Source organism: Lepus europaeus, chromosome 6, assembly GCF_033115175.1.
Source record: "Lepus europaeus isolate LE1 chromosome 6, mLepTim1.pri, whole genome shotgun sequence".
Taxonomy (NCBI): domain Eukaryota; kingdom Metazoa; phylum Chordata; class Mammalia; order Lagomorpha; family Leporidae; genus Lepus; species Lepus europaeus.
The window spans coordinates 325,675-353,636 of record NC_084832.1 but is presented as its reverse complement, the minus strand read 5'-3'; the positions used below and the strand labels follow the sequence as shown (position 1 = coordinate 353,636).

The window sequence follows — 27,962 nt, the reverse complement described above, 5'->3', positions numbered from 1 at the left end:
GGGTCCCAGGTAGGAGGGGCATTGTGCACAGGGTCCCAGGTAGGAGGGACAATGGGCACAAGGTTCCCAGGTAGGAGGGGCAGTGGGCACATGGTCCCAGGAAGGAAGGGCAGTGGGCACAAGGGTCCCAGGTAGGAGGGGCAGTGTGCACAGGGTCCCAGGTAGGAGGGACAGTGGGCGCCAGGTTCCCAGGTAGGAGGGTGGTGTGCACAAGGTTCCGAGGTTAGGAGGGACAGTGGGCACAAAGACCCAAGTAGGAGAGAGATGACTCCAGGTCCCAGGGCAGGAGAAAGGGTTGGAGTTCCGGTCCTCCAGTGGTGCTGGGAGGAAGAGGCCAGAATGGGGTGTGTGCAGGCTGTGGATGAGCAGAGCCCTGGGGGAACAGGCAGGAGGGGAGCCCAGCAGCTGGAAGGCCGGCCGCCTCTCCACGGGGATGGGGAATATCTCAGCAGATGGGGGCTGTGGCTGTGACTCCAGATTTCAGGGTGAAGAGCTTGGGTCGCATTTAGAGACAGGAGCCGCCCCACCCTGCAACCTTCACACGCATGTGCTCACATGTGCACGTCAGACTGCATGAGTCTGGTCATGAGGGCGTCCTGGCTGGCCCAGGCTGGCCCTCCCACAGTGCGGGCCCAGCAGCACCATGAGACACACAGGCCATGGCTGACGAGCACGTGCTAAAACTAGGAAAGAGCTGAAACCGGATTACGGGGCCCACGCTGGTCCAGGACACAGCTCCCTTGATGAACAGCCTGAGGCCACCGTCACCAAGCTGCTCCAGAGGCAGCAGCTGGGGTATTAGGCCCCTCAGGCCAGGAACACCTCTAGGTGGCCTGTTTTCCCAAGGTCCTCTCAGACAGCCTTGGAGGAGGGGACAGGCCCTGGGGGTCCTGGAGCTGCAGGAGGGTCTCACTCCCTTCCTGGCATCCAGCAAAGCTTCTTACTGACAAGGACAGGCAGAACCTGGTTCTTGAGCCCCAGTGAGAAGTGAGCAGCCGGGAGCCACTGGCTCAGCCTATCAGCTCCTGTGTGACCTGTGTGAGCCTGCTGCTGATGGAGAGAGGGGAAAAGAGCCAGCCCCAGGACACGGGCACAGCCGCTCTGCCCAGGACATTTCTGCACGCAGCGAGCACGGGGTCTCCCCCAGAGCCCTGTTCGATGGGCAAACACCAGCAGAGTGTGTGTGCCGGGCTCCTCCACCCACACATGGAACACACAACTTGTCCAGGAGACAACGCCAGCAGCCCTGCCTGCTCCTGGTGAGCCTGGTAGGGGCAAGGCCCTGGGATCTGAGGACGATTCCCGGAGCACACCCACAGTGGGGCAGTGGTGGCCAACAGAGAGGCAAGCAGCTGGAGACCGAGCAGGGTGGGGATCCAGACGGGCTGAGGGGTGCCTTGGGCTCTGGATGCAACCCCTCCCCATAGGTGACAGGAGTGCCAGCCCCAGGGAGTCCCAGTTTTCCATCTGGACATGGGGGACACAGTGCCACTGCCTTGTCTCAGGTGGTGATGGCTGGAGATGACCCTGAGACCGGCATGAACGTTCTGCAGATGGCTCCTGGCTGTTCCCAGGGCTGCCAGGCCACCAGAACCCCTGGCCAAGCAGTTTCCCCAGTGACCAAGACAGGGTTCCACCCACACGCAGCCCTTGCTCCCAAGAAGCACAAGAAGCAGTGTGAACTTGAAAAGAAACAAAACTGTCCCCAACACTGAGACCACCTCCAGACCTCATTAGGGCGAAGTCCTTTTTTGGCAACGGGCTCCAAATTATGTCACATGGTACATTTGGCCACACTGTGCATGAGGTCACACCCATACGCTGGGTCACATCTGTACAATGGGTCATACATGTACACTGGTCGCACTATAAACTGGACCACATCTGTACACTGGGTCATACGCGTACACTTATCACACTTGTATATTGGGTCACATCTGCACAATGGGTCATACATATACACTTGTCACACCATCACTGGGTCATCTGTACACTGGGTTATATCTGTACACTGGGTCATACCTGTACACTGGGTCACACTATACACGGGGTCACTTGTCACACTGTATACTGTCACACTGTACACTGGGTCTCACTGTACACCATGTCACGCCTGTATTCTGGGTCTCTCTGTATACTGTGTCATACATGTACACTCATCACACCATCCACTGGGTCACACCATCCACTGGGTTACTCTGTACACTGCTCACATCATATACTGGGTCTCACCTGTATACTGGGTTACACCTATAAACTGGTCACTTTGTACACTAGGTCACGTCATACACGGGATCACTCTGTACACTGGTCACACTGTATGGTGGGTTACACCTCTACACTGGTTACAGCAATGCACTGGGTCACACCTGTACATTTGCCACACTATACACTGAGTCACTCCTCTGTATACTTGTCACACTGTACACTGGTTACATCTGTACACTGGGCCATACTGTACACTGAGTCACACTGTATACTTGTAACACTGGTTACATCTGTACACTGGGTTATACTGTACACTGGTCACCCCTCTACACTGGGTCACACTTGTATATTGGACCATACTGTACACTGGGTCACACTGTATACTTGTAACACTGGTTACATCTGTACACTGGGTTATACTGTACACTGGTCACCCCTCTACACTGGGTCACACTTGTATTTTGGACCATACTGTGCACTGGGCCATACTGTACACTGGGTCACTCTGTATACTTGTCACACTGGTTACATCTGTACACTGGGTTACACTGTACACTGGTCACCCCTCTACACTGGGTCACACTTGTATATTGGACCATACTGTACACTGGGTCACTCTGTACACTGGCTACACCTGTACACTGGGTTATACTGTACACTGGGTCACACTTGTATATTGGACCATACTGTACACTGGGTCACTCTGTATACTTGTCACACTGGTTACATCTGTACACTGGGTTATACTGTACACTGGTCACCCTCCTACACTGGGTCACACTTGTATATTGGACCATACTGTACACTGGCTACACCTGTACATTGGGTTACACTGTACACTTGGCCACATCTATCACAAGGTTCTGTTTGGACTTTTCCTTGATAATACAGTAAAAACACTCAATCACCTGGAAGGAGATGAACTGAGCTTGGCAGAGGCCCAAGTGTCGCTCTTTCTGGACAACTCATCAGCCACAACAGCCCTGAGCTATCCTGTGACGTCCACTGTGCAGGTCAGGGCAGGACAGAGGGACAGGCACCATCCCAGCTCAGGATGGTGCAGCACCAGGGTCTGCCCTGTGCGCACCACCCTTGGTAAGGGCACAGCAGCAGCACCACAGTGTTTAAGGGGCTCCCGCGGCTACTGAAGCTGGGGTGGACACCAAGACAGCCAACACAGCTGGGCACGGAGCTGGGGTGGACGCCCAGATGGCTGGCACAGCTGGGCCTCGGAGCTGAAGTGGACGCCAGATGGCCAGCACAGCTTGGCCTCGGAGCTGGGGTGAACACCTAGATGGTACAGCTGGGCACAGAGCTGGGCTCCCCTTGCAGAGTGAAGGTGAGGGACTTCCAGTTTTAACTAGCATTTATTATTCACAGCCGACCTTGTGAAAAAGACCCCAGGTGACTTGGAAGGAATACATCTCAGGTTAACAGAAAATAAAATTCATGTTCAGAAAACCGGGGGAGAAAACAGGAGAATGCAGAAACCTGCAGACGCACAGCCAGCTACGAGACCAGCGTCTACCCCAGCTGGCCGGCAGGGGCCCCCTCAGCCCCTCAGCCCGTGTGACAGCCATGCAGGATGAGGGACCACAAGCCACTGTGTGCACCCCCAGCTCCCTCTGTGGCTCAGTCAGGACCGTCCACTGGACAGAGCAGAGAGGGCTCTGGAGATGCTGGCCCTGCTTAAGCAAAGGTGGCCTGGACATCTGGCAGAAGGCTCACAGGCAGAGGCCGGCGTGGCTGTGCCCTGGGCAGGGACCAGGAGGGACATCCCACCCTGGGCCCCTCCAGCCCCGCCCTGCTCCTGAAGTGAGGCAGCTACTCCCGCCCACATCCTCATCTCACAGACCGACCATACCACAGCTCCTACACGTGGGGCCGGTGTGCAGACGCCGTGTGGCCAGGGAACGACCAGTACATTCAGCAGCTCCCCCGAGCACGACCCTCAGTGGCTACAGGAGCAGGCCTCAGAGAGCAGCCCTGGGGCTCTGAGCTATGTCCCTAAGAAGTGGCAGTGGCTCACTGAGAGGCCAGGGCCTGGGGGCTGAGGGGCCACAGTGATCCCTGTGTCAGAGCCCGGCCTGCACACAAGCAGCAGCTATAAACATGGGTGACCGGCAAAGCCTGACTATGGACCAGGACTCGCTGCATGGGTGAGTGCACGGCACTAGGCCCCCAGGACACAGTCCAGGGAAGGGTGCGTGGGGACGCCTTGTTCTCCTAACACGGTAAACTGGAAGTCAGCCAACGTGACAAAGCGTCAGTCGCCTCTCACAGAGGCCCCAGGAGCCACCAGGACGTAGCCACCAAGTGCAGGCTCCACCTTCCAGCACTTTCCACCCCAGGCGTGTCGGGCTGCGTGCGTGAGGTCTGGATGCACTCGTGAGCCCGCGAGTGGCCTGGCTGAGAGGGACAGGACCAGAGTACCGGGCCGGGGGGAGGGGGTGCTGGCGTCTGCGGGTGGGACACTCACGTTCTTCATCTTGAAGGACTCCTCCTCCAGCTTCTCCACGGCCAGGATGTTCTCGATGGGGATGCTGTAGAGGGGCTGGTCTCCTGCAGCAGAGAGGGGCCTGAGCGGTGGCCCGTGCCGGCCCTCTGCTCAGTCTGCCCCTGCCCCGGCTCCTTTGCCGAGCTCTGCCGAGGACAGCACCTGGTCTCTCCTCCTCAAGGAGGCACTGGGTGAGCGGACCTCGCAGCCACGGGCCGGAGCCCTCACCCTGTCCAGGCAGGGCCCGAATCCTGCCTTCTCACACGGTGCCTCCAAGAAACACTTTATGCAGACACGTCGCTTTCTCAATGTTTCAGTCTAGATCTGGCCACTGCAGGTCCAGAAGAAAACAGCCAAAAGGACAACAGAGCACTGCGGGCCCTCAGTCCCTGGGTCCTGCACTGGCACCTGCGCCTGGCCTCTCCCAGGGGGTGGCCGGGCCAAGCTGACCACGGCCACGCTCTTGTGCTCAAGAGACCCTCCCACACACAGCCCCTCCCCCAAGGCTAGTCCCCAGCCCTCAGGAACGCCAGCATCTGCCTCGGGGCCAGCTGTGGCCACAGAGCCAGGCAAGAGGAAGGCGAGCTGGGTCCAGCTCAGGACAAGCAGGGCCCAGGGGCAGGGACTGAAGCCAGGACGAGGACGCTGGTGGGAAAAGGGACCTCACAGCTTTTCCCGGCTCTGGGGGAAGCAGCTTTCCTGGACACTGAGTCCCTCCCTTCCCCAGCCCCCACCTCAACCCATCCTGGGGTCTGGCAGCTGGGTCTCCCAGGACACCAGCTCCCCCAGCCACAGGCTGACTGTGCCACAGAGCTGGGCCCTTACCTTTGCACTTGCGGTAGGTGAATTCATGGTTGGTCAGGCGGAACCACCTCTTCTTGAAGTTCTTCATCCCAAAGCGCTTTCTTCCCTGCGCCCTCTTAATCATGAACCTGCCGCAGAGAGTGCGCGGTTGGCAAGCGTTCTGAGCCCAGGCACTGCCACGTGGCCTCCCTGCCCACAGCTGCAAGTCCCCTCTTCCTGGGTCCGTGAAGCCAGAGGCCGATGCCGGATTCTCCTCCGAGAGCCAGCGCACGCTTGGGCGGTGACAGAGGCTAACTAGTGCTTCGGCAAGACCTGGTCCTCCTGCCACCCACACCAACCCCCAACAGCAGAGGCAGCAGATGTGCTTGAGGACTGCTACAGAAACGACAGGGTCCCTGTGCCCTGGAAGCGTCAGTGACGGCACTGAGGACTCTGCCTGGCCCAGTGGACGGACACTGAGGACTCGGCCTGGCCCAGTGGACACACGTTAGAGGACCGGCCTGGCCCAGTGGATGGACACTGAGGACTCGGCCTGGCCCAGTGGACAGACACTGGAGGACTCAGCCTGGCCCAGTGGACGGACACTGAGGACTCTGCCTGGCCCAGTGGACACACGTTAGAGGACCGGCCTGGCCCAGTGGATGGACACTGAGGACTCGGCCTGGCCCAGTGGATGGACACTGAGGACTCGGCCTGACCCAGTGGACACACGTTAGAGGACCGGCCTGGCCCAGTGGATGGACACTGAGGACTCGGCCTGGCCCAGTGGACAGACACTGGAGGACTCAGCCTGGCCCAGTGGACAGACACTGAGGACTCAGCCTGGCCCAGTGGACACACGTTAGAGGACCGGCCTGGCCCAGTGGATGGACACTGAGGACTCAGCCTGGCCCAGTGGATGGACACTGAGGACTCGGCCTGGCCCAGTGGACAGACACTGGAGGACTCTGCCTGGCCCAGTGGACACACGTTAGAGGACCGGCCTGGCCCAGTGGACAGACACTGAGGACTCGGCCTGGCCCAGTGGACACACGTTAGAGGACCAGCCTGGCCCAGTGGACGGACACTGAGGACTCAGCCTGGCCCAGTGGATGGACACTGAGGACTCGGCCTGGCCCAGTGGATGGACACTGAGGACTCGGCCTGGCCCAGTGGACAGACACTGGAGGACTCGGCCTGGCCCAGTGGACAGACACTGGAGGACTCTGCCTGGCCCAGTGGACACACGTTAGAGGACCGGCCTGGCCCAGTGGATGGACACTGAGGACTCAGCCTGGCCCAGTGGATGGACACTGAGGACTCGGCCTGGCCCAGTGGACAGACACTGGAGGACTCGGCCTGGCCCAGTGGACGGACACTGAGGACTCTGCCTGGCCCAGTGGACACACGTTAGAGGACCGGCCTGGCCCAGTGGATGGACACTGGAGGACTCGGCCTGGCCCAGTGGACAGACACTGGAGGACTCAGCCTGGCCCAGTGGACGGACACTGAGGACTCGGCCTGGCCCAGTTGGCCTGGCTCAGTGGATGGACACTGGAGAACTTGGCCTGGCCCAGTGGACACACGCTGGAGGACTTGGCTTGGTCCAGTGGACAGACACTGGAGGACTTGGCTTGGTCCAGTGGACACACGCTGGAGGACTCGGCCTGGCCCAGTGGATGGACACTGGAGGACTCGGCCTGGCCCAGTGCACAGGCTTGCTCAGGGTGTCTGAGAGCCTGTCACTGTCTTCCATGCCCAGGTGAGCCCACCAGGTTTGCCCTGACCCAAGGCCCTTGTCCAGATTCTTCACCTTAGAGTGGAAGGAATCAACAGGTGAACGCAGGACAGAGGAAAACCAAAGAGCAGAGCAAGGCTGGTGAGGACGGGCAGAGTAGTGTACGCTGTGCTGACAACCAGGAAACAGGCCGCCCCATGGTAGAGCTGCGACAGGACAGCAAAGTAACTAGGACAGGTACTGATGTGCTGTTCAGGTGAGGTTCTCCCTGCCACAGCGTCCAGCAGTGAGGGCAGAAATGAGGCTGACCAGGTCTGTGGTGGGCACACAGAGGGGCTGACCAGGTCTGCGGTGGGCACACTGAGGGGCTGACCAGGTCTGCGGTGGGCACACTGAGGGGCTGACCAGGTCTGCGCTGGGCACACAGATAGGAGCTGACCGGGTCTGCAATGGGCAGAGAGAGGAGCTGACCGGGTCTGTGGTGGGCACACTGAGGGGCTGATCAGGTCTGCGGTGGGCACACTGAGGGGCTGACCAGGTCTGCGCTGGGCACACAGATAGGAGCTGACCGGGTCTGCAATGGGCAGAGAGAGGAGCTGACCAGGTCTGCGGTGGGCACACTGAGGGGCTGACCAGGTCTGCGCTGGGCACACAGATAGGAGCTGACCGGGTCTGCAATGGGCAGAGAGAGGAGCTGACCGGGTCTGCGCTGGGCACACAGACGAGTGCTGGTGTTGCCAGTCTGCAAGCCCGAGCAAGCCCAGGAGCACGGTGAGGACACAGCTGGACACCAGAGGGCGCCCCGAGAGCAGGCCCTGCTGGGCCCTGTGTCCTTGGAGAAAGGGCAGCTTCTGGGGGACGCTGGGTCCTAACGAGAACCAGAGGCAGAAACTGTGATAAACGCCTTAGCTGCCTGGCTCTGTAAAACCTGCTTTTCTTAGAGCCTCAACCCGGGAGGTTTCGTGTAATCCGACATAACTACAGCACTTCTACAACCCTGCCATGAGCGAGGGTGCCCTCAGTGCTTGGGGCTGTTTGTAGCTGGGGCTGGGGGTAGGGGCTACTCCTGAGAGGTACAGGAAGCCTCAGGCCTCACATGGGCAAGGACTCCCAGGTCCTGAGTGCCGGGAGGTGGTGGTGTGAGGGCCATGGTGAGGCAGTAGACGGGCAGAGTGTCTCGGCACAGGGCGAGCCCTGGGGAATGTGGGTCATGCACAGGCAACCACCGGGAGGAGCACACCAGGCACGCTACCACTGGAGCTGAGTCCAGACCCATCCTACAGGGCACTGCAGGTGCGCTGAGGGCAGAGCTAGGGAAGGCGGAGGGTGGGCACCTGAGAGTCTCAATGGACCAAACCTCAAGGTGAGCCCTGTGGGGTGTGGTTGTGTCACGGAGGTCCCAGTATGAAGTGTGCAAACCTGAGGGTGCTCGGCTAAGCGAGGGCAGAGACACACTTGCTGCTCGGACAGCTTGAACCTGACATGCTGTACACAGCACCACACACGTCACACAGATCACGAGGCACAGGCAGAAGAAGGCATTTGAAGAAAAACGGCCAAGGGAACAATCTGCAGGCAGGGCTGGCGACTCCTGGCCTTGGCTGCAGTAAACGGCCGAGCTGGCTGGACCAGAGCCCTGACCAGCCTTGGGAGCCGGCCACGGAGGAGTCAGTGCAGCCTGGGTAGCTCCGTCGGAATTCACACAGAACAGGGTGAGGCACACATGACACTTGGGGCCACGCATGGAGGTAAGGGAGGACACACCAGCCCTCGGGGCCACAGGACACAGAGTAGCCACAACAGGACCATCTGGGGCGCAGTGGGCATCCCAGCCGAGGCCTCAGGACTGAGGCTGCAGGGGGTGCTGGGGTGAGCATGCAGAAATCTCCCCACGGAGACTGGCCACCTCTCCTGTCACCCCAGAGTCCACAGAGAACAGTGGACAGTGGTCACACCCCAAGGCCAACAGCCTGGAAGGCTTTGCACACCATGAGTGGCTGGGACGGCCCAGAGCCCCCCCCTCCCTCCTGGCCCGGGGGCTCACCCTTCCTTCAGTAGAATGGGCTGCTCGATGCTCTTGGGGTCTCTTCTCCCCGACGAGGAGATCAAATCTAAGAACTGAGTGGGCAGAAATCAGAGCTCTAGAAAAGAAACAGACACGCCAAGTGCCTGTGTCTCACGGTGGATGGAGGATGGGGGCCCGGCCCCAGCCTGCAGCTCTAACTCCAGTGTGGCTCTCAGGGGCCTGGCAGGGATGGGAGGCACAGGCCACCAGGGCCCGACTACCTCCTACCAGGTGTGGCCAAGGCCGCCTCACCTGGTGCCCTCCCAGCTCTGACTGCTTGTGACTCGCTTGGTTCTGCCCAACTGAGGGCTGCTCTGAGCTCCACAGGTTTAAAGATTTTCAAACATTATCGACTCATTTGAGAGAGACAGACAGGTCCCATATGCTGGTTCCCCCCCCCCCCCCAAAAAAAAAATGCCCACGACAGCTGGGGCTGGGCCAGCCTGAAGCCAGGAGCCGGGAACTCAATCCAGGTCTCTCGCATGGGTGGCAGAGGCCCGAGTATTGTAGCCCTCACTGCTGCCTCCCAGGGAGCGGAGTCACGGGCAGAGCTGGGACTCCAGCCAGGCCCTCTGGGGTAGGACTCAGCTGTCCTGACTGGAGTCCTATCTCCTAGGCCAACTGCCAGCCCTAGCATGGATGATTTCTGAAAGAGAACTATCCCAGATTTCTCTGGAACCATGGAGGAGGAGCTGTGGGACCCCAGGGAGGTTCCTCCTGACTCAGCGGCCCTGACTCAGAGGCCCTGGGGGTGGGCAGCTGGGCCGGGGAGACCTGAAGACCCATGGGACCAAAAGGGGAGGGGCTGGGGCACGCAGGTGAGACAGGGCCGGCAGAGGGAGGGTGGTGGCCACAGCCCTGAGCTTGGTGGGGGGCAGAGGCGGCTCGGGATGGAGAAGAGCCCTGGACCGTGTCCCCTTGAGGGCACGCACCCCGCTTTGGGACCCAGGCAGCATGGGCGGGTGCCACACTTACGTTCTTCACTGCGTCTGTGTACTTCTGCTCGTTGAAGAAGTCGTAAAATGTGGCCATGTAGGACTCCTTGAAACTGGCCTGAAAGGAAAGGGCTCGCCTGGGATGGTGGCCAGGACCCAGGCGGAGACCCGGGGCGGGACTTCCCACAGCCCTGAGTTCTGCTTACCCGACGTTGAGTGTGCAGGTGCACCCAGGACGCATCAGGCCAGGGTGCCCGCGAGCTCCTGTTGAGTCCCCTGAGTCCCAAGGACCCAGAACCCTCAGTACACGTCACCAACATGTGGGCATTGCAAACCAGCACCCAGAGTGTCTGCTGGGGCCCTGGGGTCCCAGGCCAGGGGTCCTGGAGCTGACGTGGAGCCACAGCCCAGGCCTGAGCTCCACTCCCATGAGTGTGGCTCTCACCTAAGGCTAACCCTAACCCTGTGGTTTCCTGGTGTGGGAATGGGGTGGGTGTCGTGCAGACCCCAGAACAGGGCGGGCTGGTGTGCAGGAGCCTGGTAGCACCTTCCACCACTTCAGAGGAACCCAGTGCTGGCCCCGGGGACCCTGCGTCCCCCTCCATCCCTGGCTTCTGCCTGTAGCCCGGCAAGGCGCAGGAACAACGGGGCTGGAGGGCAGCCATGGATCCCGTGCAGCCCTTTCCTTGCCCTGCCCTGGACGGCACTGGGCAGCCTGCAGCGTGGAGTCTGCTGCCCATCTCCGTGAATGCCAGCACCCAGCCCTGGGGGAAGGGCTTGAGGGGCCTGGGCAGCAGGAGGCCTGGTGCAGCCTCATGGGGCCCCCGCCCCTCGGCAGCAGCCAGCCCAAGACAACAAAGGGGACATGCAGATGCATCACCCAAGGGGTGAGTGGGGCTCGGCCCCCTGCCCAGGCAAGAGGCTAGATGGACGAGGCTTCCTGGCAGCAGTGGCCCAGGACAGGCGCCAGCACACAGAGGCAGCGGTGGGCCAGGCTGGGGGAGGCAGCCCCGGCACTCATGGTGTTTTCTCCCTGCAGCCGTGAGCCACGGCTTCCGAAGGGAAAGTCAGCAGACGTGGACTGAGACTCACAGACTTGGATTTGGACAAGCTGCCCAGCGTCTGGATGGTCTTTGAGACGAGTGTCAGGGTCCGCGATGTCTGTGGGTCCTGCGGGGACGAGGAGGGGGTGACACTGTGACCGACTGCAGAGTCCCACAGCCAGGGGCGCAGTCTCACCACTGCTGTGGGGCAGGGTCTTGCCCCAGACCCACCATCATTCAGGAGAACATGTGGGACCCCCCCACGGGAAGCACTGCAGGGTGCACCTGCCCCGAGGCTCCTGAGACCCCGCCTGTGGATGCCTCTCCTGGACTTCAGTTTGGAGGGTTGACTGCAACACAGTGAAACAACAGGCCCACACACAGGTCCCCTTGGCTTGGGGACTCCCAGCAAAATAGACATGGGCCTGGACCACAGCATGTGCTCAGATGTATGATGGCTGACAATCGAATGAATGAGCGAGCACATGCCTGTTTCTGGGGGGGGGGGTGCTGAGAGAGCAGCTGAGAGCCTGGAGCCCCGTCCTGCTGCTCCCTTCACCCACACAGGTCCTGCTGGGAGGGTCAGCAGGAAGGGCAGGAAGGCCAGCCGTGCTCAGGACGGGATTGAGTTTACCGCCATGTCCCCCCTGCCCAGCAAGACCCCTGCTATGAGCCAGGGTGCTAGACTGGGCCAGGACCAACTCCCTGGGCCTGGCCAGTGTGGGCTGGCTCACAAGGGCCCCTGGTGGCTCACTCACCGTGTGGTGAGGCGTCAGGTGGAAGAGGTTGGGGGAGAGGATGGCAGGCGCAAAGAACCTCAGGAAGATGAAGCTGCTCACAGCCGTGTACCTCACGTCCGGGTCGTCTGTGGACAGAGACGGGGTGCCATCCCACCAAGGCCTATGCCCCGGGCCTCCCAAGGGTCCCTCAGAAAAGCGTGGTCCTCAGTTCTACTAAAAAGCTATTTGTTTCAATTTATTTGAAAGGCAGAGAGACAGATCTCCCATCTGCTTGTTCACTCCCCAAATGCTCTTAACAGCTGGCCAAAGCCAAGAACCAAGAGTACAATCCAGGTCTCAGAAACAGGTGGCTGGGACCCAAGAACTTGAGCCATCACTGCTGACTCCCAGGGTGTACGTCAGCAAGAGGTTGGATCGACATCGGAGCCAGGACTCAAACCTGCGCAGTGCCAGGGGATCAGGGTGTCCCAAATGGCATCTCAACCACAGCACCAACTGCCACACCCAGTCCCTCTGCCTGCCCTCTGTGTCCCATCTGTATCTCTGTGTTCCTGTCTCTGTATTCCTGTGTCTCTGTGTCCCTGTCCCTGTCTGTGTCTCTCTCTGTGTCCCATCTGTGTCTCTGTGTCGCTGTCCCTGTCCGTGTCTCTCTCTGTGTGTCCCTGTCCCTGCCCTTGTCTGTGACTTCACGGCCACGAAGTGCAGTCTGGTGGTGGAGCTGTCACTCACAGACGCTCAAGGGGACGTGTCGTGGATGCTGGTGCTATCTGGGGACAAGGGGACACATTCATCATTGCTCTGTCTTGTTCCAAAGTTGCTCTGGGGCCCCTCAGCTGGCAAGGCCAACACTGGGCTGCCCCGCGGTTTGCACAGCTGTACTTGAGGCCAGCAGGGCTGGTTCTGCCACAAGGAAGGCAGGACCTGGCACAGCCTGGCACTCCCCACACCTCTGTGAAGCAGCTCCCTGGCTGGGGGGACGCTTTGCCCTGCTCTCAGGAGGCTCATGGGGTACAGGGGGCCCTGCTCCCTCCAGAAGCCGGCAACACAAAGAAGCAGGAACCCCGAGACCCATGGCAGGTCACAGGGAAACCCTGTGTGCCCATGTCTCCCGCACTTCAGCCCTTCCTCCTTTCGCCTGCAGTGCCTGACAATGGCTGTGCCAAATCCTGAAAACACAGCTGGGGACGAGCAGACAGCGCCGCAGACGCGGGCCCCATGGGGCAGCGGGAGGGGGCGCAGAGGCGGGCCCCAGGGGGCGGCGGGAGGGGGCGCAGATGCGGGCACCAGGGGGCTGTGGGAGGGGGCGCAGATACAGACGCGGGCGCAGATGCGGGCCCCAGGGGGCAGCGGGAGGGGGCGCAGAGACAGACGCGGGCCCCAGGGGGCAGCGGGAGGGGGCGCAGAGACAGACACGGGCCCCAGGGGGCGGTGGGAGGGGGCGCAGACGTGGGCCCCAGGGGGCGGCGGGAGGGGGCGCAGACGCGGCCCCAGGGGGCGGCGGGAGGGGGCGCAGAGACAGACACAGGGGAGCGACAGTCCTCCCAGGAGAGTTGGCCCTATGGCCTCTGGTCCTGGGGCTCGGGTGCTCTCGTCAGATCCATACAGATGGCATTTGGGGTTCTGGCAGAGGGACTTGGCCCTACAAAAGCAAGGCCTGGGCTCTTGCTGAAGCCGCCGCGGCCGTGGGTTTGGGCAGCGCGTGGTTGTCACTCACCAGGGAGGGCTGCAAGGACTCACCTTGGAAGCGCTTGGCAGCCGCCTCCCGCAGGCAGAAGAAGATGTCACACATGACGGTGGGGCAGCTCACGCCAGACTTGGTGATGACCGTGAAGACGCGGTCCACGTACTGGCGCAGGTTCTCCTGTAAGTGGCACACAGCAGACACCGTGGCCGAGGTGGCCTATGCTGGCCACGCTTGCGAGGGACTCAGGTAGCGAGCAGCAGGCGGCAGGACACTGCAGGTCTCCGAATATCCCAGCTGCTGCTATGCACGGTGCACAGAACTGCTCCCGGGGGCCCACCCTTCCCTGTCTCACGGGCTGACTGCACAGGCTGTGCCACACAGATCCCGTGAACAGATGGCGGTGTGGCGGGGCTGCATCGGGGAGTTCTGCTGCTCAGCCCAGGCACGGCGACAGGGCAGGCTGAGGAGGCCCTGGCTGGGGTGTGTGCGTGGAGACAAGGAGCAGGCTGGGGCAGTGCACGGGAGAAGGAAGAGGCCTCAGTGGGCAGAGAAGTGAGGCTGTCACTTCCCCAGCGTGGACAGACCAGGGCCAGGCACTCTCCCCACCCCCCTGGGGCCCTGGGGAGGGACCGCGCGCTGCGGCCACAGGCTGGGACCCGACACAGGAGATGCGCTGTGCAGCGGCGAGGAGAGCAGCTCACCATGTTGCTCTCGAGGTTTTCGCCATCTCTCAGCTTCACGGGGTCGATCTCACAGGACCTGTGGCTCTGGCATATCTGGAAGCACATGGAAGGCAGGGCTCTGGCAGGGGCACGAGCCTCACCAGTGTGGGACGGCAGCCAGCTCAGACGACAGCCACCCCCATGCCCGGCCGCACTGTGGGGGCCGCACCATGGGGGACATGCCTGGTCTGTGAGGCCAGGGAGACGGCCTGGGAGGGCAAGAGAGCCACGGGATGCTCCCAGACAGCGACACGCCCACCTGGGGGGCGGCCTCCATGCTGGTGACCCGCCCACCTGATGGTAGTCCCAGACTCCCTGACGGTGACCCGCCCACCTGATGGTAGTCACAGCCTCCCTGAGGGTGACCCGCCCACCTGATGGTAGTCCCAGCCTCCCTGACGGTGACCTGCCCACCTGATGGTAGTCACAGCCTCCCTGAAGGTGACCCGCCCACCTGATGGTAGTCCCAGCCTCCCTGACGGTGACCCGCCCACCTGATGGTAGTCCCAGACTCCCTGAGGGTGACCCGCCCACCTGATGGTAGTCCCAGCCTCCCTGAGGGTGACCCGCCCACCTGATGGTAGTCACAGCCTCCCTGATGGTGACACGCCCACCTGATGGTAGTCCCAGCCTCCCTAACGGTGATCCGCCCACCTGATGGTAGTCCCAGCCTCCCTGATGGTGACCCGATCACCTGATGGTAGTCATAGCCTCCATGCTGGTGACCCGCCCACCTGATGGTAGTCCCAGCTTCCCTGAAGGTGACGGTGACCTGCCCACCTGATGGTAGTCCCAGCCTCCCTGATGGTGACACGCCCACCTGATGGCAGTCACAGCCTCCCTGAAGGTGATGGTGACCTGTCCACCTGATGGTAGTCCCAGCCTCCCTGATGGTGACCCGCCCACCTGATGGTAGTCCCAGCCTCCCTAACGGTGATCCGCCCACCTGATGGTAGTCCCAGCCTCCCTGAAGGTGATCCGCCCACCTGATGGTAGTCACAGCCTCCCTGACGGTGACACGCCCACCTGATGGTAGTCCCAGCCTCCCTGATGGTGACCCGCCCAGCTGGGGGGGTGGCCTCCATGCACAGAGTTCACCCGCAGAACCACAGGAGTTCACATGGATGACACTTTCACCTGAGCGCTGCCACAACTGGGCACATGGCTCAAAGAAGGCGCACTGTTAGCCACACTGGCCAAGGGCCCTCCACAGGGGTCAGTGAGGGACACTGGGTCACCAGGAAAGGTGGGCCTGACTGGAACAGCTGGGTCCTGGGAGGGACAGCCACACAGCCCAGGCACCTAGACCACCTGGGGAAAGAGGGTATCTAGGGAAAAACCTCTTTGGAGAAATGGTGAACCTAAGAAGTTAGGTCAGTTTTTAGAATGGGGAGACTGGAAACACAGGAGAGCTCCTCTCCACCAGAGCTCAGGTGAGGCCCTCTAGGGTAGGCCAGAGGCACATGCGCCCTGCCCATTCTCCTTGTCCATGACTTGTGGACACACCAGACCAGGAAGATTGCCCTCGGCCCCCCTTACCTCCTCTCTGTTGGCCTCAGGTGACTGCAGGCAGTGCACACTTCACAGGCCTCAGGTGACCTCACACTGACCCCACATACACACCTCCTCTATGACGTCCTCAGGTGACCTCACACGGACCCCACATACACACCTCCTCCATGACGTCCTCAGGTGACCTCACACTGACCCCACATACACACCTCCTCTATGACGTCCTCAGCTGACCTCACATGGACCCCACATACACACCTCCTCTATGACGTCCTCAGGTGACCTCACACTGACCCCACATACACACCTCCTCTATGACGGCCTCAGGTGACTCTACACTGACCCCCCACATACACACCTCCTCTATGACGTCCTCAGGTGACCTCACACGGACCCCACATACACACCTCCTCTATTACGTCCTCAGGTGACCTCACACGGACCCCCGCACACCTCCTCTATGACGTCCTCAGGTGACCTCACACGGACCCCACATACACACCTCCTCTATGACGTCCTCAGGTGACCTCACACTGACCCCACATACACACCTCCTCCATGACGTCCTCAGGTGACCTCACACTGACCCCACATACACACCTCCTCTATGACGGCCTCAGGTGACCTCACACTGACCCCACATACACACCTCCTCCATGACGGCCTCAGGTGACCTCACACTGACCCCCCCACATACACACCTCCTCCATGACGGCCTCAGGTGACCTCACACTGACCCCACATACACACCTCCTCTATGACGTCCTCAGGTGACCTCACACTGACCGCACATACACACCTCCTCTATGACGGCCTCAGGTGACCTCACACGGACCCCCCCACATACACACCTCCTCTATGACGGGCTTCAGGGTGACCTCACACTGACCCCCGCACACCTCCTCTATGACATCCTCAGGTGACCTCACACTGAACCCACACACATACACACCTCCTCTATGATGTCCTCAGGTGACCTCACACTGACCCCACACACATACACACCTCCTCCATGACGGCCTCAGGTGACCTCACACTGACCCCACATACACACCTCCTCCATGACGGCCTCAGGTGACCTCACACTGACCCCACATACACACCTCCTCCATGATGGCCCCAGGTGACCTCACACGGACCCCCCACATATACACCTCCTCCATGACGGCCTCAGGTGACCTCACACTGACCCCACATACACACCTCCTCCATGATGGCCCCAGGTGACCTCCACGGACCCCCCACATACACACCTCCTCTATGACGTCCTCAGCTGACCTCACACTGACCCACCACATACACACCTCCTCTATGACGGCCTCAGGTGACCTCACACTGACCCCACATACACACCTCCTCTATGACGTCCTCAGGTGACCTCACACTGACCCCACATACACACCTCCTCTATGACGTCCTCAGCTGACCTCACACTGACCCCCCACATACACACCTCCTCTATGACGGCCTCAGGTGACCTCACACTGACCCCCCCTCCACACACACCTCTTCTATGACGTCCTCAGGTGACCTCACACTGACCCCACACACATACACACCTCCTCTATGACGTCCTCAGCTGACCTCACACTGACCCCCCACACACACACACCTCCTCTATGACGTCCTCAGGTGACCTCACACTGACCCCACATACACACCTCCTCCATGATGGCCTCAGGTGACCTCACACGGACCCCCCACATACACACCTCCTCCATGACGGCCTCAGGTGACCTCACACTGACCCCACATACACACCTCCTCTATGACGTCCTCAGGTGACCTCACACTGACCCCACATACACACCTCCTCCATGACGGCCTCAGGTGACCTCACACTGACCCCACATACACACCTCCTCTATGACGTCCTCAGGTGACCTCACACTGACCCCACATACACACCTCCTCCATGACGGCCTCAGGTGACCTCACACTGACCCCACATACACACCTCCTCTATGACGTCCTCAGGTGACCTCACACGGACCCCACATACACACCTCCTCCATGACGGCCTCAGGTGACCTCACACGGACCCCACATACACACCTCCTCCATGACGGCCTCAGCTGACCTCACACTGACCCCACATACACACCTCCTCTATGACGTCCTCAGGTGACCTCACACTGACCCCACATACACACCTCCTCTATGACGGCCTCAGGTGACCTCACACTGACCCCACATACACACCTCCTCTATGACGTCCTCAGGTGACCTCACACTGACCCCACATACACACCTCCTCCATGACGGCCTCAGGTGACCTCACACGGACCCCCCCACATACACACCTCCTCTATGACGGGCTTCAGGGTGACATGCAGGTAGTGCATGCCTGCCAGCTTCATTGTCTCATCGATGCACTTGGATGTCAATGAGTTTCCTCGGAAAATGGTGTTGGGGTCCCTGGAAACAGAGTTGAGAATGACTTCCTGCTGCAAGGCACCGAAGTAGCAGGCCCTGTTTGGGGCTGGGGGCCACAGGTGCCTTTCAGGGGCTCTCCCTTGCACCCACAGGGCTGTGTGTCACACAACAGACACGTGCCCCCTGTGCGTGCAGAGGGACATGGGCACTCGGGGGGCTGCCCCCACCACGGCAGCCCACAGGGGTGCAGTCTGGAGGGGCTACAGCGTCCACTGTGCAGTCCTCTCCTGGGACGCGGGCTCAGGACAGAGCCTGGAGCTCAGGGCCCGGGCCCAAGCCCAAGCCCAAGCCGCCCTACCTCCCTGCACTTACTCTGGACACTGTTCAGAAACTCCAAACATGCGAGTCTGAGAGGAAGCCCCAGTTCACAGAGGGGCTCAGAAAGCTCAGGAAAGGACTGACAGGACAAACTCGTACACGTGCCCGAACACTCGGTGCCCAGAACTCTCAAGTGCAGTGGTCCCTTTCCTGCTCCCACGAACTCCTTGAATCCCAAGCATGCAGTTTCTGGGCAAGCCTGCCCTCCCCTTATTTCCTGCAGGTCCTGCACCTGGCTGTGCTTTGGGACATGACTCCCCCTCCCTGACCCCCTGCACCTGGACGACTCTCCCACCTGGACACCTAGGTCCCCCAGCGCCTGGACATCACTCCCTCCTCCCTGACCCCCTAGGTCTCCCTATACCTAGATGTGACTCCCCCTCCCTGACCCCAGGTCCCCCTGCACCTGGACGTTACCCCCCCCCCCCGACCCCGGGCCCCCTGCATCTGGACGTCACCCCCCTCCCTGACACCAGGTCCCCTGATCCTGGACGTCACCCCCCTCCCTGACACCAGGCCCCTGCACCTGGACGTCACCCCCCTCCCTGACACCAGGCCCCCTGATCCTGGACGTCACCCCCTCCCTGACACCAGGCCCCTGCACCTGGACATCACCCCCTCCCTGACACCAGGCCCCTGCACCTGGACGTCACCCCCTCCCTGACACCAGGCCCCCTGCACCTGGACGTCACCCCCCTCCCTGACACCAGGCCCCCTGCACCTGGACGTCACCCCCCTCCCTGACACCAGGCCCCCTGCACCTGGATGTCACCCCCCCCCCGACCCCGGGCCCCCTGCACCTGGACGTCACCCCCTCCCTGACACCAGGCCCCTGCACCTGGACGTCACCCCCCTCCCTGACACCAGGCCCCCTGCACCTGGACGTCACCCCCCTCCCTGACACCAGGCCCCCTGCACCTGGACGTCACCCCCCTCCCTGATACCAGGCCCCCTGCACCTGGACGTCACCCCCTCCCTGACACCAGGGCCCTGCACCTGGACGTCACCCCCTCCCTGACACCAGGCCCCCTGCACCTGGACGTCACCCTATCCCTGACACCAGGCCCCCTGCACCTGGACGTCACCCCCTCCCTGACACCAGGCCCCTGCACCTGGACGTCACCCTCCTCCCTGACTCCAGGCCCCCTGCACCTGGACGTCACCCCCTCCCTGACACCAGGCCCCCTGCACCTGGACGTCACCCCCTCCCTGACACCAGGCCCCCTGCACCTGGATGTCACCCCCTCCCTGACACCAGGCCCCCTGCACCTGGACGTCACCCCCTCCCTGACACCAGGCCCCTGCACCTGGACGTCACCCCCCTCCCTGACTCCAGGCCCCCTGCACCTGGACGTCACCCCCCTTCCCTGACTCCAGGCCCCTGCACCTGGACGTCACCCCCCCTCCCTGACACCAGGCCCCCTGCACCTGGACGTCACCCCCACCCCCGACCCCAGGCCCCCTGCACCTGGACGTCACCCCCCCCCCGACCCCGGGCCCCCTGCACCTGGACGTCACCCCCCTCCCTGACACCAGGCCCCCTGCACCTGGATGTCACCCCCCTCCCTGACACCAGGCCCCTGCACCTGGACGTCACCCCCCCCGACCCTGGGCCCCCTGCACCTGGACGTCACCCCCCCCCCCCGACCCCAGGCCCCTGCTGGGAGAGGTCCTGGCAGGGCACTCACTGGGTCCTCTTCACCTCGGCATTGGCGATGGCACTGAGGAAGGGCACAATCCTGCCACAGTGCAGGAAGAGTCGCACCAGCGGGATGGCCGCCTCCTGCTTCTCTCTGCACACCTCCCCCAGGACGTGGGCCGCCGACGCGGAGACAGGCTGTAGCAAGAGAGCCGTGAATGGAGCGGGCTCCTGCAGTCCTCAGCACCGTCTCCTCCAGGTCAGCACTGCTCCAGGACAGCACCTGGGGCCCCCAGACTCCTGCACCCCACACAGAGTGACCACTCAGGCTGTCTCCCTGCTGGCTTCCTGCCAACCTTCAGGAACACTGGACGCTCTCTGATGACAGCATGCCACTGCTGGGCTGTGTCCTAGCGGGTGGGGGCACCTGTGCCTTCCCTATCCCCAGACCCAGATGCACTGAGGTTCCTGCATAGAGGAATCCACAGTCAGGGTCACAGTCAGGGGTCCCCAAGGCTCTAACTGCAGGCCTGAGCGCACCCAGCAAAGGGGACACAGGTGTGCCTCCCCAGGAGGGAAATGGGACAGGAGGACTACGGGGTGGGGAAGAGTCACCCACAGGAGGTGGGGGCACAGGGCTGGGGCCGGTCAGGTTAGACAGGACTGGGTAAACGGGCAGGGGCAGGGCAGGAGGGTGGGACTGGGCAAGGGGCAGGGGTGGGGCAGGAGGGCAGGGCCTGGGCTGGGGGCAGAGCCCACCTCCACATCCGCAGATTTCAGCAGCAGGTCCCGCAGTGGGCTGTAGTAGTGGGAGGAGAAGACATGGTCCTCTGTGTATACAACGTTCAGTCTCAGGGAGCCCAGCCCATCCTGCTTCAGGCTCCTGCTGCCGTTGTCCCGGGGCTGAAGGAAGTACCTGGCGGGAAGGAGGGGACCACAGTGTGAGGTGGCCCCTGCCTCGGGCAGTGTCATGGTCATCCGCTGAGGCAGGGCCGGGGGAGGGGTAGTGCAAGGCCATTCTGTATCACTCTGGTCTCTGGCTTCCCCAGGAGCCCACCCAGCCACAGATAAGGCTGGGCCAAGCAGACATCTGCCCAGGGCTGGGCCCTGTTGCTGCTTCAAAACTCTGAGGTCTCCCGCTCACGCTGCTTCTTGCCCGCTGTGATCCTACATGGTTGCACCTGCTGCGAAAGCAGGACATCTCCAAGCCACCATGCGTCAGAGCTACGCACAGAGCTGGAGCAGGAGCCGGCTGTGAGGGCTCAGCCCGCAGTGTGGGGGTGCTCCCTTGGCTTGTGCCCTCGCCCCAGGCTGTGCCCACCTTACCACGCTTCGTAGGAGCTGGACTGCCGCAGCACTTTCAAGGGCACCCTCAGTTCTCCCAGAAACTCATCTCCAAACTTCAAGTTGCTGGCGTTCCAGAGGTCCACTCTGAAATCACAGAGCACAGGTCTCACCCGAGGTCAGAGCCGAGGCAGCAAGTGTGGGCAGGGAAGACGCCCACACCGAGCATGCCCCCCACAGCTCTGCACCAGGGGAAAGAGCCCTACAGGCAACATGAAGGCAGAGGCAGAGGGAGGTGGAGGCAGATCCTGTGGCTGGTACAGACACCTGCCGCACTTGGGGCCCCATGGCACCTGCCCCTTCACCCAAGAAGGGGACACGAGCGGCAGCCTGGGCCTCTCAGGGTGGATGAGTGTCCAGGACACACTGGGGACTCAGCTTGGTACTCCACAGCAGGCTTGGCTGCTGTGACCGGCAGGGCTCAGCAGAGCAGGTGAGGAAGGGACCCTGCCTGAGTGCCATGGAGACACTTGGCTTATTCCCATGTCTCAGAAATTTCAGAAACTAAGACTTCACTCTGGGTTCAAAGCTCAGTATGAAAAAGCAGCAATGCTTCCTCCAGTGGCCTGGGACAGGGTGGAGGGGATGCTGGCATGCCCGGGGAATGAAGCCTGAAGCCAAAAGAATTTAAAGTTGGGCTGAAACCAAGTGACGTCTGTGGAGACAGCACAGCTCAGCACACGAAGAGAGGAGGAAAGGCAGGCCCCAGGCTAAGGAGCAGGCGGGACAGTGTGTACCACCCCCCACCCTGGGGTGCACATGGACAGTGTGTACCACCCCCTACCCTGGGGTGCACATGGACAGTGTGTACCACCCCCTACCCAGGGGTACACATGGGAGAACCTGCCCCATCCCCCACCCAGGGATGCAAAAGGACAGAGTGCACCACCCCCCACCCAGGGGTGCACACGGACAGTGTGTACCACCCTCCACCCTGGGGTGCACATGGGAGAATCTGCACCACCCCCCACCCTGGGGTGCACACAGGAGAACCTGCCCCACCCCCCACCCTGGTATACACAGAAGAATCTGCCCCACCCCTTCCCCTGGGGTACACATAGGAGTCTGCCCCACCTCCCACCCTGGGGTGCACACAGGAGAGTCTGCCCCACCCTCTCTCCTTGGGGTGCACACAGTATAGTGGGCCAGTGGATAGACGATCTCTATCTGTATATCTGATTTTGTGTCTCTTTGCTTTTCAAATAAAGTGAAAATAAATAAATAAAAATGTTTTTTAAATAATTAGGAAAATTCCCAAGACTCTCAAACAGACACAGACTTCAGCTGCAAAGGGGCCACTCTGGCTACATACACTGAGCCACAGGGGCTTCCCCACTGCCTCTGTGGGAGGAGCTGGGCCTCCCCTGGAAGTGTCCCCCGGAAGAGTGAGGCCAGAAAGGTGACAGGAGGAGGGGACTCGCAGTGCCTTGGCTCTCCCCTCCCCCCCCCCTTCCCTTTCCTTCTCTTTCCTGCACAGCACAGGAAGCTTCCAGGAGTGGAGAGGAGACATGGAGACCACACTCCAACGCAGACGGGACCCAGCTCACAGTACTGACGAAGGGACCAGGAGGCCTCCTACAGTGAGGGCCAGGATGGGGCAGGTGCACAGCAGGGCTGGGACGGGGCAGGTGTACACTTAGGGCTGGGATGGGGCAGGTGCAGAGGGAGGGCTGGGACGGGGCAGGTGCAGAGGGAGGGCTGGGATGGGGCAGGTGCAGAGGGAGGGCTGGGACGGGGCAGGTGCAGAGGGAGGGCTGGGACGGGGCAGGTGCAGAGGGAGGGCTGGGATGGGGCAGGTGTAGAGGGAGGGCCGGGACGGGGCAGGTGCACAGCAGGGCTGGGATGGAGTAGGTGAACAGCAGGGCTGGGATGGGGCAGATGCAGAGGGAGGGCTGGGACGGGGCAGGTGCACAGCAGGGCTGGGAAGGGGCAGGTGCAGAGGGAGGGCTGGGATGGGGCAGGTGCAGAGGGAGGGCTGGGACGGGGCAAGTGCACAGCAGGGCTGCGACTGGGTATAGTACCAAGCCAGGGCTGGGACAGGGCAGTCTCAGAGCCAGGGCAAGGCTGTAGAACCAGACCCAGAATCGGCTGTAGCACAGTGGGCAACCTCCGCTCTCATGGGGAACCTCAGAACCTTGAATGCCGAATGGCTCATCTTTGACCTCTGCCTCTTAGAAGGAGGTGCAAGGCGAACCCTACAACCCTATGTGCCATGGGTAGCCCATGTCTTGTGTACCCACCACCCAAGTCCCTTGGAGTTTATGCCAAAGGTTCCAAGTTCAAACCCAACTTCTAACATTCTGGTGTTAAAATCACTAAGAAGAAGGAAATTCATTTCCACCCATGACCCCATTTCTAGGCACAAAAGAGGAGGTTCAGACGGGAAATGTGCCCCCAGTCTTACCCACCTGATCTCCAGCCTGTCTACATCTTCCTCCTCAAAGTCGAAGTGGGACTTCCTGCTATAGCTGCAAGGTCTGGTCACCTGGCCACAGACGGGAGAAAAGGCCTCAGGCATTGCCCAAGCAGGCACAATCTGGGATTCAGGCCCAGTTCCCATGCGCAGGACCCCTGGAGCGGGCAGGACTGGAACCAGGCCACAGGCAGCCATGGCAGGGGCTTCTGTCCTGGGAACCCAATCTGAGACAGGACATGGCCCCAGACACCTGAGCTGGCCATTGACGCCTACCTGCTCTGGGCCAACGCCCCGGCCTTGTGGTTGCTGTGGGTGCTGGGGGGATGCTGGGAGGGTCACCCTTAAGTTTCTGAGGTCTCCCTTATGTCCACATGAAGTGGCCACCCCACAGCTCTGGGGATTCCACACCTGCGGGAGCTTAGAGAATGCAGAAGTCAAAACAGCGATTTTCCTCCTGGTGTTTCAGGAACTGTTGAGTACCTCCAAACATCAGAAGCAGTGAGCGGTGGAGCTGGGCTGGACACTCAGGGCCGGCTGCAGAGCCCTCAGTGGTGCCCAAGCCATGGCCCTTCCTCCCAGCCCCCGTCCCCGCCAAGGGTTCTGGGAGCTGCGGTGAAGTGAGATGCTCTAAGAGCTCTCGTCAGGAGCAGACTCTAGGAAAGCAGCAGCAAACAACACGAGGCCTGGGCTCTGTTCCCTGCCTGGTCCTCCACTCTGGACCTGCACACCTTGTCCCCGACTGCTGCTCCCCTATCCTGTAAGCTGCTGGTCGGGGGCCACCTGACATCCTCCCCACAACAGCTTCCTGGTCCGTTCTGGTCCCCATGGCATCGCCTCCCTCCTGGGCACCATCACCAGTTGCACTGTCCTCAGCTGAAGACCGAGTGGCCCCCTGCGCCCCCACGGCACAGTCTCGCTCCTCCTCAGGCTGCAGGGTCTCCTGAGAAGCCCCTGGCTCCTCCTCATCAGGCAGCTCCTTGCAGCAGGACAGTGGCACGGCTGAACACCCCCAGCACAGGAGCACGACGGGGCCGTCCGTCTCCTGCCTCAGCTATTCCCAGCCAACCTCGGGAGCCCCCACGTCTGGTGAGTGGCGACGGTGATTCTTCCAGAATTTAACATAACCTCATTTAGATACTTAAGGTATTTTAGATAAGTCTGATTGTTATGATCCTGGCAAATGTGAGCCGGAAGCCACCTCCCGTGTCCCCTGTCGGAGGCTGCTGTCCTCCTGGGGCTCAGCCTGTGTTTCCAGAGCATCTGCCAGGAGACAGGGGCTGGTCAGGCCGTCTGCTGCTGTGGCCTGGGTGGAGCCGCTGAGTCACAGGACAAAGCTCCACAGGCCCCACACTGAGTCTGGGCCCAGCCAGCCTTCATGGGGCCCAGGCTGCTGCAATCCACACCACAGCGTTCAAATGTATCTGGGTTATTAAGTTCCCCGAGTGGACTGGGACACACACCTGTGCAACTGACACCTGTGCCCAGTGACACCCGTACCTGGTGATACCTGTACTCAGTGACACCTGTACACCAAATAACACCTGTTCCCAGTGACTCCTGTACACGGTGACACCTGTGCCCAGTGACACCTGTGCCCAGTGACACCCGTACATGGTGATACCTGTACTCAGTGACACCTGTACATGGTGACACCTGTGCAACTGACACCTGTGCCCAGTGACACCCGTACATGGTGATACCTGTACTCAGTGACACCTGTACACCAAATAACACCTGTTCCCAGTGACTCCTGTACACGGTGACACCTGTGCCCAGTGACACCTGTGCCCAGTGACACCTACATTAATGCCTGTGCCCAGTGATACCTGTACTCAGTGACACCTGTACACTAAATAACACCTGTTCCCAGTGACTCCTGTACACGGTGACACCTGTGCCCAGTGACACCTGTACACAGTGACACCTACATTAATGCCTGTGACACCTACATTAATGCCTGTACACTAAATAATGCCTGTTCCCAGTGACTCCTGTACATGGTGACACCTGTGCCCAGTGACACCTGCACACAGTGATACCTACATTAATGCCTGTGCCCAGTGATACCTGTACTCAGTGACACCTGTACACTAAATAACACCTGTTCCCAGTGACTCCTGTACATGGTGACACCTGTGCCCAGTGACACCTGTGCCCAGTGACACCTGTACATAGTGACACCTACATTAATGCCTGTGCCCAGTGATACCTGTACTCAGTGACACCTGTACACTAAATAACACCTGTTCCCAGTGACTCCTGTACACGGTGACACCTGTGCCCAGTGACACCTGTGCCCAGTGACACCTGTGCCCAGTGACACCTACATTAACGCCTGTGCCCAGTGATACCTGTACTCAGTGACACCTGTACACTAAATAACACCTGTTCCCAGTGACTCCTGTACATGGTGACACCTGTGCCCAGTGACACCTGTGCTCAGTGACACCTGTACACAGTGATACCTATGCTCAGTGACACCTGTGCCCAGTGATACCCATACTCAGTGACATCTGTACAGATGCCTGTGCCCAGTGACACCTATAGTGATGCCTGTGTACTGTGACACTGATAAACAGTGACACCTGTACTGACACCTGTGCCCAGTGACACCTGTACACAGTGACACCTACATTAATGCCTGTGACACCTACATTAATGCCTGTACACTAAATAATGCCTGTTCCCAGTGACTCCTGTACATGGTGACACCTGTGCTCAGTGACACCTGCACACAGTGATACCTATGCTCAGTGACACCTGTGCCCAGTGACACCTACACTAACGCCTGTGCCCAGTGACACCTGTGCTCAGTGACACCTGCACACAGTGATACCTATGCTCAGTGATACCTGTGCCCAGTGACACCTACACTAACGCCTGTGCCCAGTGACACCTGTGCTCAGTGACACCTGCACACAGTGATACCTATGCTCAGTGACACCTGTGCCCAGTGACACCTACACTAATGCCTGTGCCCAGTGACAACTGTGCTCAGTGACACCTGCACACAGTGATACCTATGCTCAGTGACACCTGTGCCCAGTGATACCCGTACTCAGTGACATCTGTACAGATGCCTGTGCCCAGTGACACCTATAGTGTTGCCTGTGTACTGTGACACTGATAAACAGTGACACCTGTACTGACACCTGTGCCCAGTGACACCTGTACACAGTGACACCTACACTAACGCCTGTGCCCAGTGACCTGTGCCCAGTGACACCTGTACTGATGCCTATGTACTATGACACTGATAAATAGTAACACCTGTGTCAGTGACACCTGTGCCCAGTAACATCTGTCCACAGGGACGTGAAGCAGCAGCACTAGCTATGCTCAGGGCAGCACTGAAGTGGAGGCCGGCAGATGAGCCGAGAGCTGCCAGGGGAGACAAGTGCTGTCCGAGCCACTGCAGCGGCCTTGACGGTGCTGCTCGCACCTCCACCTCACAATTCCTGTCCACACTTTCCAGGGCACGTCTGGCCTGGCAGTTACAACTGCTAAGCACAGTGTCCTACATCACAGCACCTGCGTGCAGTGCCTGCCACTGGCTGCTGATCTAGCTTCCTGCTAATGCGAGCAGCTTAGGTTCCTGCCACCCACATGGGTGAGCTGAGCGCCTCGCTCCAGCCTGGCCTAGGCCCTACTGTCACAGGCACCCGGAGAATGAACAAGCAGATAGGGGAATCTCCCCCCCCCCCCCCCCGCCTCTCAAATAAAAACAAACTAATTAAAAACAAAATGTCTCTACATTTCGTGTCTTGCCTCTGGAGAGCTGTGCTGCAGTGAGTCACTGCCTTGCTGTGTGCTCCTAACACGGACTGAGCTCCCCATGACGGCACAGGCACTTCCACCAGGAACTGCAGCAGCTGGCGCCCT

General features: G+C 60.6%; 1 protein-coding gene across 3 annotated transcripts in view; it reads right to left on the bottom strand.

The window, feature by feature from the left end:
* The window catches only part of RASA3 (RAS p21 protein activator 3), a 139,577-nt gene that overhangs the window by 14,460 nt on the left and 97,155 nt on the right, over positions 1–27,962 (bottom strand). For all 3 annotated transcript variants that reach the window (XM_062193894.1, XM_062193895.1, XM_062193896.1), the window contains 13 exons: positions 24,073–24,149; positions 21,647–21,751; positions 21,080–21,236; positions 20,370–20,518; positions 18,231–18,345; positions 14,395–14,469; positions 13,747–13,870; positions 12,028–12,134; positions 11,319–11,396; positions 10,267–10,344; positions 9,271–9,344; positions 5,531–5,637; positions 4,688–4,770 (listed from right to left, as the gene is read on the bottom strand). In XM_062193894.1, the coding sequence (XP_062049878.1) occupies positions 4,688–4,770; positions 5,531–5,637; positions 9,271–9,344; positions 10,267–10,344; positions 11,319–11,396; positions 12,028–12,134; positions 13,747–13,870; positions 14,395–14,469; positions 18,231–18,345; positions 20,370–20,518; positions 21,080–21,236; positions 21,647–21,751; positions 24,073–24,149 (1,329 nt within the window). The remainder of the gene's footprint in view (positions 1–4,687; positions 4,771–5,530; positions 5,638–9,270; positions 9,345–10,266; positions 10,345–11,318; positions 11,397–12,027; positions 12,135–13,746; positions 13,871–14,394; positions 14,470–18,230; positions 18,346–20,369; positions 20,519–21,079; positions 21,237–21,646; positions 21,752–24,072; positions 24,150–27,962) is intronic.